The following is an 11,636-nucleotide window of genomic DNA, read 5'->3' as shown; positions in this document are numbered from 1 at the left end:
CAGCACAGCAAGTTCTAGTGAATAAAACGTGACAACGTACTATTTCTTCTGATACATTCATATCATGATTTTCAATTTATAGAAGTACATTTTTCATGCAATGTTGCCAAAGTTTTAGGGCCCCTCTCTTGCTATCAAACCATGCAACTTTCAACTGCTAAAGACACATAAGAGCTCAGTTCTACCAGAGTAAATGCTTTTTGAAAAGTTGCATTTCCTATGGTTGTGTAGTAGGTGGAACTAACTCACTTGGAGGAATTTTCAGAATAACCTGTTACTTTGTTCAAGTATAAAAAGTGTCATCCATTATTGTGTTTAGGGCTGTAATTAATGATTATCTTTATGTTAAAAAGTTATTGTTTTAGTCAATAAATAGCAAAAAAAAACAAAAAACAAAATAATTAAGAAAAATAATTCAATATAAAACTGACCCCATGGACTAGCCAACTGTTAAGAAAAAAACAAAAAAAACAACACATATCGCTGCTACTCCTTATTCAACTTTATTATTAAAACAAGTGTATTAACAGGCCAAGGACAGAGCAAACTGAGGATACTAACAAAATGGCAATGCTCTCATGAATACATGTGAAACTAAAATTACAACAACTAAAACTCACTGGATTTCACAAACAATCTGACCTTACATATCTCAGAGTAAGAGTCGCACACATACAAAGCTGTCATATCTCTGTGTCATAGTGTGATTATTGATTTTGATTGGACTTTATTGTGAATACTGAATGTCTCAAAATTCAACAAAAACAAACAAAACAAAGGAAAAAAGCATCATCTTTTCATTTTCTCATTGGATGAGACAGCTGAGTTGCTACTAGTGACGTAGTCATTAGGCGATGCCCCCTCTACCCATGGCTCCGCCCCTTCCTCCTCGAGAGAAAGTACCTAAAAACAGACAAATGTGGGGAGAAAGCAGTTTAGAATTAATGATCAAAGTGTTTCATTTGATCCTACAGTATTGTTGTTCATGATATTATCCCCACAGGATCTGTAACCATGTGTATGCTGCTCTCTGCTTACTGCATTTCAATAAACAGCTTCATCATAACCCTTTGAGTGACTGGAGTTTATTCTGTTTGTACAACAACAGTGATTATCAAGTGGATTTTTAAGAGATATTTCACGGCTGGAAAGATGGTCTGTTCATAAAACTAGGCTGTTTATGCAGTAGAGATGCAAATACTTTTGAAATTGGTACTACATGACCAGAGAAACAGAGGAAAAGGGCTGTGGCATTTGCTTTTTCTCAAGAGGTAGAAAACCTACAACTACACCAGGATGCACTGTGCTGCACAGGACCAATAAATGCTCCATCTGGTGGGTGACCTAATGTGAATTGAGGAGCTGGCTAGCAATCACAAGCTCACGACTAAACAGTAAGGTAAAATATGTTTCTGCAAACATTTGAGGTGAGAAATAGGCAACGCAGTATCCGAATCTTGGTCCATATTTGATCAGCACTGCCTAGTTTTACAGGTTGAGTTCAGTTTTTTCAGCCTGTTTTTACAAAACAGGAAACAGTATGGTGCCCACTTCCTGTTCACAAAATCTTGTATTACAACCAAACAGCGCAAAGAATATGTTTCCGAAGTAATTTTAGGAGATGAATGGGCAATGCAATGGCAGTGAGAGGGGCAGGTTCTTTCTCCTGATCTGCTTCTATACTTTTTCTATCCATGGTAGTTGCAGGCATACAAAAATGAGGAGGTCGTATCCGTAGTTAAGGCAACAGCCTGAGAATCAGTGAAAATCTGCCAGATGATGCAGTTTCCCTCGACTAACCCTGCATAATTTTCCCTAACACACTGAAAGTTCAGTGATCCAGCACTGTTTTAGTTTCTTACCTCTGCGGCTGAGTAACGTCCTGGCCTCGCCCCTCCCTCCTCTGTTTCCTCTGCCTGACAGGCTGCTCATCAGACCAGTCACTGTGCGCCGCTGAGCAGCACTGCTGGTGTCTATGAAGAAAACCAGAGATGAGTAGTGAGAGTGCATTTTAGACTTGCAGTGACAAAACACAAGCTTGTTTCATTAGGACATGCTATACACATCAACACACTGACATCTGTGAACACAAATACAAAGAACAGTCCAGTTGTGGTTTCAGTGTTTTGACCTATGGATGGAATAAACAATTCATATGTAGAATTTTATGTTGTTGTTATCCTAAATCCTGAAAACAGTGCCATAGCAACAACCAATGCAGGTGGTTGCCTTCAGTTACATTTCATGTGCATAAAGAGAACCTAGATCAATATAGAACATTTTTTCAGAAAAACCTTTTCACAGCTGAAGGGCTTGAGGCAATAATGTAGGATATAAGTGACTGGTGAGGATTGGCAACAAACAAGCCAAACTTCTCAGGTAAGAGTTTGAAGAGAGGAAGGTTATACAGATAATTATCTCCTACAAAGATGTAGTCATTTATAGAAGATTACACTGAATGAAGAGGACTGTAATGAATCTATGCAGCAAGTTTCAATCTCATTTTGTTGGTTGTATGATAATGATGAGTGACCTGCTGCTGTAAAAACTAAAAGTTAAAAGCTGAAAATATTAAATAAGCAACTATTTAGATCACTTCAGTTAATTTCAAGCCAAAAATGTAATGGCTTCACTTATAAAAAAAATAAAATAATTCTATACTTTTCTTGATGTTATGTGATGCCAAACTGAACATTTTTGTGTGTTTAACTGTTGGTCAGGTAAGACAATTTAAATATATCAATCATAACCATACTTTTTTTACTATTATCTGACACTTTTTTCAGGAAATTAATCAATCAAGAAAATAACCATCATATAAATGAAAAATAATCATTAGTAGCAGCTCTTTTTCATTCCAGACTTCCAGTCCATGACAACTAAAACAAGTAAAAGGTTGTGTTGAAGTGGAAGCTAACATGTAAGAATGAGAAAAAGGCACCACAGTCCTGTGACTATAGACGCTTAAGTTTTGTTCACAGCATTGGCTGAGGGTTCCTATAGAAAATTAAACTGCTAGTAAACAGAAGGAATTACCAGGGTCCTGGCTGGTAGATGGTAGTGATGCATCATCACTCTGCTGTCCTGCTGACTCCATGTCTGTTTGGCTCTCCAATGAGGATTCAATACCAGGACTGAAAACACAAATACTGTACTCAAAAACAAATACTCCGCCCTTAAAGTAATGTTTGGAATATTCTGATTACAGTCAAATAGTACACAATCCTTCAACACAAATATACAAATGTCCACGGATATTTTTGAAAACGGAGAATTTCCTCAACGCTTTAGCTTCTTGTCTACACGCAGAGTTTTAAGTCACTAAAACAGAGACTTCTGAAAACGTTGCATTGTGTATTTCCATTGTTACTTTGTGTAATGAGCATGTGCCAACAGAAAACAACAATGGCTGACTACCACCTTGTTTACATTTTGCTAGCACTGCTTGGTCTTATGACAACTTTACACTTAAACTCTACTGCTGCACCACTTACAGGACAAACTGAGGTGTCTGTGGTGTTACTGCTCCACCTCAGCATCTGCAGTTTAAACTCCACCAGAAACAACAGTTTTGGACAAGGCCCAATCTCAACCAGCAGATGGTGGAACAATTTCAAGAATGAGATTGTTGCTGATGAGGAGTGGAATGAAAACAGGACATCACTTGTATCTTGGAGTGAGCTCCTGGTCCTTAAATTGAATGGGAATCAACAGTGAGGAGATCTCCAGTAGGTATTTTGAGTAAATTAACATAGCCAGTTCACGCTACGACCTCTGCAGTGAGGAGAGACTGCTTAGGACTGCTAACACTGGTGAGCATTGGGAGTAGTTTTTGGGTTTTAGTGTGAATGGACATATTTTGTAAAGCAAAGGTTGTGCAGTCAGAAATTTATTGTTTTAAATGAAGAGGCAAAATATCCGTTTTCAGAAATATCTGAATGTGTGTTGACAGGGCCTTAGTCATTTGCTTTCATAACCAAGACAAATCACTCAAACCTCAAACCTCTTTGTCACATTTCTGCTTCTCTGCTGACATCAAACCTACAGATTACGTCGCCTTCTGCAGCGCAGACTGATGCAAGTTTTCCAGTGTCAGTCTAACACCTCAGGCCTGACTCACCCCTCTCCTTCCTGCTCCATGAACACTTCATCTCCATCATCTGCAGAAGAAGCCATCCCGGTGGAGGCAGTTACCATAGGAACCGACTGGGATGCCATGTTGTCACCGCTGTCTGAGGGGAGAGACTCTGTGAAGACCGTCACTGATGGAGACAAAGAGTCACAATGTAGCATTTGGAGTTAAAACTGAGACATGTTGCACTGTCATAATGTAGAGTGTCTCACCTGGTGCAGCCACTTGTAAAGGTGTGGTGGGGACACTCCTTCCTCCTCCATCTTCATCATGAGCGGCCAGGAACAGTGGAGACTCATACATCCCCAGACCTACGCACACAGTACACAGGATTAAGGGTTAAAAAAATGGATGAAATGTTTCAGATTAGTTCAGGTGTCATTGCGTGTGTGCGCATGTGTGATACCTCCTTGAGAGGCCAGCTGTCCCAGGTCAGAATGTGAGGCTGATGTCTGAGGCAGCAGGTCTTCTGGTGGTCCAAACCTGAACCTGGTGGACAGACCTGCTACCTGAGGAGAGCTGAGATCAAAGGTAGACACGGAGGCAACAGGTGAGTCACAGTCCCCACTGAGGTTTTCATGAAGCATTCTTCCAAGATTATCAACATACTCTCCATAACTAAGTTTAATATTTTATTTTTTCAGTTCAAGTTTCTTTTCTAAAGAGATAAACTGTTTGCTTTCCACCCTTGTTAGCCTGATTGACATCGAGGGCTCATTATTGAGCTGTTTTTAATCAAAAAAATAAATCTGTTCATGTCCAATGGACGTTTGGGCCAAATTCTAAGAAATTCCCCCTAGGCGTTATTGAGATATCCTGTTCACAAGAATGGGACAGACGGACAGATGGACAACCTGAAAACAAAATGTCTCTGGCCATAGCTATTGCCAGCATGGAGGCATTAAAAAGGCTCTTCCATGCTGGATTATAAAGCCTCTGAAAGGGATATCGTCGCACCAGAGCGCTCGTTAAAAAACTACAACGATGACGAAGCAGGGGCCATTAAAAGTAAGTTTCTGGACTGCAGTGCTAAGGAGATATTCTATAACAGTTAATACAGTACTTTAATGTTGTATACAACATTGACAGCCTCTGGGGTTTTAAAGTGTATAAATAACTTACACATTATCGGATTGGTGCATAGACTTGCGTACTCATCGATTTATGATCTAGCATTTCAGGCAGGATGGGGGACATTTCCAATACTGGTATAGGTATTAAATCAACTCCAATGCATACTGAGTTTCCCCAAGGAGATAACTAACTAATTTCTGACATGTAGTACAGAATAGAGTGTGGCTACCCGATTCGAGCCCGACGGGTCCCGACGGTACCCGAGGGGTTGGGCCGGGTTCAGTCAAAAATGTATAAGTTGTATTCGGGCTCGGGTCGGATTCGGTCAGCTTTCAGTGAAAATGTAGTGTAAAAATAAATAAAATCCTATTGTCTGTCTCGTTTATTGCTTGGGGACTGTTATTTACGTGACAACACCTGAACAGAACACACACACACACACACATTGGCTGTTTCTGCTGTTCATCTCTGAAGCTCCAGAGACGATTCTGAGTGCTCTTGCAGTCAGAGGACTGTGTATGTAGCTGCGTGTGTGACTGGGTCATCTGTCTGCGGCAGCGCCAGTAGTTCTGCAGCAGTTCGATCAGTTCGTGGTTCTCCTGACGGACCAGAGCACAGAACTGGGATGCGCACACTTCAACACCCTCTAGCCAAGCTCGCAAACCTCCGCCAGGCTCCCACACACTCAGCTGCACGAGTGAGAACGGCTATTATATTTTTAACTGCTGATGACACTGCGTAATGTGTGTGTGTGTGTGTGTGTGTGTGTGTGTGTGTGTGTGTGTGTGTGTGTGTGTTTAAACAATCTACTAACAGAATAGCACAAATCAATACCTTTTTACGGTCATTTACAAGGTGTAACCGGGTTAAATAGCCTGTAACCATAACAACTGTGTGACACAAACTCAGTGCTTTAGTCATTAAATAATGTCGGGCTCAGTTCGGTTTCGGACATAACAAAACAGAATGACTGTCGGGTTCGGATGGGTTCGGGTACTTTTCTCTTGGGCTCGGTCGGATTCGGACAGAAATATGCGGCCCGTGCCGCACTCTAGTACCTGACCGTGACTGACACGACTTAACCATTGGAAAATTCCCGTTGTTTGTCACATTCACACAGAATCAAGCACACCTATTTATTCATGGATATTCTAGGAATTAAATGAACACTTAATTTTTCAGAGATGTGTATTTTTACACTGTAGTCTTTGTGTGTGTGTGTGTGTGTGTGTAGATCTTACTGTATAGCCTCAGCAAAGCCATCAGTGCGGTGTGGGACCACTAGAGTGGGAGTACTGGGAACCATTCTGTCGTCGTCATCAAAGAAATGTTGCTGCAACACACGAACACACTCACTACAGATCTACTTCACACGCTTTGTACACACAGCGAACCTTCTTTAGACTAGTAATACATACAGGAAATGTTTAACACCATTAACTCAAACATATAAAGTAAAATGTGATCCAACTCTTTAACATTAACACACACACTATCTCTTACCATACTGCCTATTCCAGGGGTTAGTTGAGGTCCTCGTCCTACCGATGGTCTGCGCAGCTGAGAGGACTGTCTCTGATTAACAAACACAGGTCATCACTGTCAGAGCAATTTATTCAAGAACTTATATTCCAGGAAGTTTTCAAGGCAGTGATCTAGAAGAAACTCTTTAAGAACATTTTAAAAACATCTTAATGGCAAAAATGTAAAAGTTAATGCATCATCCTTCACCATCCAAATTGTCCCTGATGAATGGACTAAAAGTCAACTATTTGGATGTCTGACTAACTACAGTGTGTTTGTCAACGACCGTTATTTTAAATCTCTATGAACAGGTAACTGCCCATGTAATAGGGGTAGGAATCACCAGAGGCCCAACGATAGGATGTTATCACGATACAATATTATTGTGATTTTAAATGTCTTGGCATAACATATATTGCAATTTATTGCAATTCGTTTCCTTTTTTTAACTGTAAATAATGTCCCCATAGGTAAAATTGGTCAACATCTGTTTTATCTGACATATGTGTCAGCAGCGTGTTGTAAATAATAATACATGACAATAACATGGCAATAACAATCATTTGCCCGTCCTTGTTATATGGTGGCTGATCTCGTCCTCTACTCGGAGGGTAAAGAGATCCTGGACCTCATTGTTTTCCCAATTAGCAGACATTTTCGATCACTGTTCTTCTTTGAGTTAGCTGCTAACTGCTAACAGATACTATTTAAATCTTTCACGGTGGGTCGCATGCGTAACACATTGTCAAAACGTCACACTCACCCTCCTGGCTATCCACATTATACAGACGAATATTTCGGCAGTGTTACTACCTCTGATGCTGCCTTAAAGGTGAGACAACTCCCTCCATTCTGCGATTGCACCTTTTATAAAGCATGGTGAGGTGGCATAACGGTGTAAAATTCACGCCGTGAAGATTAAGTGTAAAAGTGGCTTTAGTCGACTAAAACTTAACAAAAACAAGACAAGACGAGGTTGACTAAACATTATTAAAAACTAACCAGGACATTTGACACAGGACTAAGACAACATAAAAATAGCTGACAAAATGAACACTAGTGTGTACCTGTGTGTGTGGGGGTCCCAGCTCTGGAGCTGGAGGTTGGATGTAGAGCCGCGGTGGGAGTGGGTGTGGGGGCCTACGTGGGTGGGGCAGGCGAGGTGTAATGGAGGAGGAGGGCGAGGGTGCAGAGGAAGAGGAGGTTGGGGGGAAGTGGACAGGGTCTCTGGGGGGGTCAGACTCTGATGTGGCGCTGCTGCTGCCTTCATCTGAAAGAGATGAATGACTCACATTAGATGACTTGAAAATGGGGAAGGATGAAATGAATGAGAAAGTAGAGAAGGTGAGAGTGTGAGAGAGTAGAGAAGGTGCTCACTGCTGTGTGACGGCTCAGACGGACGCTGCAAATCTGAAGAGGCTCCACACACGTTCTCTTCAGCGCTGGTGGCCTCTGATGGCTCATCCTGCCCTTCTTCTCCTGCCTCCCTGCTCTCTTCATTACTCTCCTCATCTCCTCTCATCCCAGTGTCACCAGCATCATCATCTTCATCCTCCTCCTCTTCCTCCTTATACTGAGATAAATACAGAAAGCTAGGTTATTTACTGCAGACAATAAATCAAAGCTGAAAACATTTTTGACATGTTAATAAACAGAGCATCACCCCCTCTTCTTCTTCCTCTTCCTCCTCCTCCTCCTCCTCCTCATCTTCTTCTTCTTCTTCTTCACCTTCATCCTCCTGCTTCTCACCCCCCTCTTTGCTCTCAAGGCTATCGCTGTCCGTGTCTATCACAATGACGTCCCGAATAAGAGCGGAGCCCTGAGAGGACATCTGATCAGAGGGGACGGACTGGGACACGCCTTCTTCCTCGATGTCCTCATCATCTTCGGCTAAAACGGGGAAACAATCCTCTGGAAGCTCCTGCAGCCGAAAACATGAATCCATTATTAAGAATTTCAAACAACTACAGGTGGTCTTCAGGACTATCATTTTTACAATCCAATCTCAAACAAACACAATCATTTCCCTGGTAGTAGTGAGCCATTAACTTACTGTGCAAGCTTAAAATACCGTTATCGACAACTACATTGACTCAAGTCTGTCTCTGTGTCATCTAGGGCTGCAACTAATAACCATTTTCATTACAGACTTAAGGGTAGCTTCGCACTTTCACTTCATTTCTGTCAGGTGTTCATATAAACATAGGAAACTTTGCACTAAAAAGACTAATTTTGGAAGATATCCACTAGGGCTGGGCCACTGCCAATGGCTGACAGTCATCGACCACTGCGCCTAACATTATGATTATGATTTATTAATGGTGTGCACATTAGAGCTCTGATGAGGCCCAAAAACATCAGGTCTGACCCTACATGGACCTGCACAGTTTCTGCCCATGCCTGACCAGAGCATGGTCAATGACAGCAGTCATGGGCCTGAGCTTGATTAAAACCCCTACTTTTAAAAATAAATTATATTTGACTTCTTCTACTTCTCTTCCACATTTCAATACCCTGTTGTCCCGTGCACAGGTTTGACAGAGAGGGCTGCACCCTGCCATGTGTCTAGTCTATGGTGATGCAGTGCTCAGATGATGATCACTACTCTGCATCTTATGCACATCTCTCCCACTGCTGGAGAGGCAGAAGCAAACACTGCCAACCAAGTCACCTTGCAGCTGCCCTCTGTCTCTCTATCTCGTTTTCCATCCCTCTCTAACATGCGTTTTCTTTCTCTCTCTATCCCCCAGTTCTCCTATATTGCTCTGTTGTTCTGTCACATTCCCTCTCTCAGTCGCAGTCACCCACCTTTTCTCTGTCAACGACAAAAACAGGTAATTTGGTGAAAACCTGACCTTATTCAAGCACAGGGAAAGATGAGAAATTACTGCCTGGCCCGACCTGAACCCGGTGAGTAGGGGCAGGCCAAACTGGGTTTGGGCAGAGAAACAGAGCCTTAGTGCAGATCTATTTTGCAAGTGCAATTGAAGGTGGACATCAGGTGATAAACATATAGCACCTTAGGCTTAAAAATGTGTATTTTAAGCAGTGTCAGCCGGAGAGTGCAAAAAAGATGAATGGGTTTATTCTACTTATTTTACTAGCTTCTTGCATAATTGGTATTTATAGGAAAAGTAAGGAAAGATGGGGTGAATAAATGTGGAGGGGCTGTGAATGCGTTCAAAAGGCTCAAAAATAAAAACAGAATAAAATCAATAAAAATTGATATCCAATATACACTCATATAAAAAATATAAAAGAAAGTATGTAAAAAAAAATACTACCTTTATAGTAATAGCTCATATGAAGGTTACAGGCCAGAGGTCATACAAACTTTCCAAATGTGACAACAAGGTGGATACAAAACAAAGATTGTCAAAAGACCCTGTTTGGTTTAAATAAAAAATATACAAAAGATAATGGGAAAGACAGAATGAATTTTCCCCACTTACATTTGTAAAGAAATGAAGAAAAAAAAAATGTTTAGAAGAAAAGAAAAAAAATCCAACAGAGTCATGTGACTTTCTGTATACAGATAATAATTGTGGTTGATACTCCGCCATCTTATCTCAGCTTCTCTTGCCATTAAGAAGCTGGACCCAAAGACTTTTTTAGTGTTCAGTGGATTAGCAAAATTGTTGCAGACTATTATTTTTTGAGTAATCAGTTGGGACCTTGAGTGTTCTCTGAAAGGCTAAATACCATTTCCACAATAACAAGAGTTTATGGATGAAAAAAAGGTGGATATCAACTTAAATGTAATTTGTCATTTGAAAAAGGAATAAAAGACATGAGTGCTGTTCATTTAAAACACATTACACAGCAGTATCCTCTGTGGCCACTGAAGTACAGTAGATGGACCCTTCATGAATAGTAGCAGCATTAATGCAAAAATCTCCTCTGTCTTTCAAGGGTGCATTCTGGTCAAAACCTAAACTGATTTACAGTAAGTTCTCTTTCATCAATGCTGTGCTATTGCTTTCACTGGTGACTGACCTGACTGTCATCTGGTGAATCCTGTCGTTCACCCTCGTCCCTCAGCTCTCCTTCAATGTCCTCATCACCTTCCATCTGAAACACATCAAATGACACAGCTGTAACTGCACAGTTCATTTATTAATAAAAAAGAACTGAAAAACACACACATGAAAAAACAGTGATAACTGAAAAAACAGAAGTTGGTACAGCAGCTTCTTCAGTGATAATCTTTTGAAGCTTTACTGCTAGACCTGGAGTTTCATCCTGTAACTTCTATTTCACCTTGTCTCAAAACTGACCACTGCTGTGCAGTTGTGGTGTTTATGCTCATATATTCACTGTGATACATTAAGATTAAAAGAGCGAGTTAAAGTCAGTGTTCTCCAACATTAAAGACCTCAAAACAAGGCAGAAACATGGACTCAGACCTCAAAACTAATAGCCACATTAACTCAATTAGAAAATCAGTCTTGTATCATGTTTAGAAAATATCAAGCATTAAAGGGATAGTGCACCCAAAAATGAAAATTCAGCCATTATCTACTCACCTATATGCCAACGGAGGCCCTGGTGAAGTTTTTGAGTCCTCACATCCCTTGCGGAGATCGGCGGGGGCAGCGGCTGGCACATCTAATGGCAGACGGCGCCCCAGACTAATGTCCAAGAACACAAAATTGAATCCACAAAGTATCTCCATACTGCTCATCCGTAGTACTAGTGACCCAAGTGTGCTGCAGCCCCGACATAAAAAGTTGTTTGGAAAAACGTCATATGAACTCTGTTTTTAGCCTGACTGTAGCCTGTAGCTCTGACTGCTTCTCTGTGCTCCGCGCTCACGTGTGCACGCTCAGGGTGATCGGTCTCTGAAGAGCAGCAGTCTCGTCAGTACTGATGTCCAGATTCTCAAGTGCAGGCATCGCCAATTCCC

The 11,636-nt window shown here is 41.2% G+C and overlaps 1 protein-coding gene across 1 annotated transcript in view; it reads right to left on the bottom strand.

The window, feature by feature from the left end:
* Nucleotides 1–480: 480 nt before the first annotated feature.
* Nucleotides 481–11,636, bottom strand: part of tpra (translocated promoter region a, nuclear basket protein) — a 41,390-nt gene continuing 30,234 nt past the window's right edge. Inside the window, exons 44-55 of the mRNA XM_050074929.1 lie at nt 10,727–10,801; nt 8,394–8,651; nt 8,108–8,303; nt 7,798–8,000; nt 6,710–6,781; nt 6,448–6,539; nt 4,539–4,651; nt 4,345–4,443; nt 4,121–4,262; nt 3,037–3,134; nt 1,863–1,973; nt 481–903 (exon numbers count right to left, since the gene is read on the bottom strand). Of these exons, the coding sequence (XP_049930886.1) occupies nt 848–903; nt 1,863–1,973; nt 3,037–3,134; nt 4,121–4,262; nt 4,345–4,443; nt 4,539–4,651; nt 6,448–6,539; nt 6,710–6,781; nt 7,798–8,000; nt 8,108–8,303; nt 8,394–8,651; nt 10,727–10,801 (1,515 nt within the window). The 3' untranslated portion in view covers nt 481–847. The remainder of the gene's footprint in view (nt 904–1,862; nt 1,974–3,036; nt 3,135–4,120; nt 4,263–4,344; nt 4,444–4,538; nt 4,652–6,447; nt 6,540–6,709; nt 6,782–7,797; nt 8,001–8,107; nt 8,304–8,393; nt 8,652–10,726; nt 10,802–11,636) is intronic.

The sequence above is a fragment of the Epinephelus moara genome, chromosome 21 (assembly GCF_006386435.1).
Source record: "Epinephelus moara isolate mb chromosome 21, YSFRI_EMoa_1.0, whole genome shotgun sequence".
Taxonomy (NCBI): Eukaryota; Metazoa; Chordata; class Actinopteri; order Perciformes; family Serranidae; genus Epinephelus; species Epinephelus moara.
This window is presented reverse-complemented; position numbering and strand designations above follow the sequence as displayed.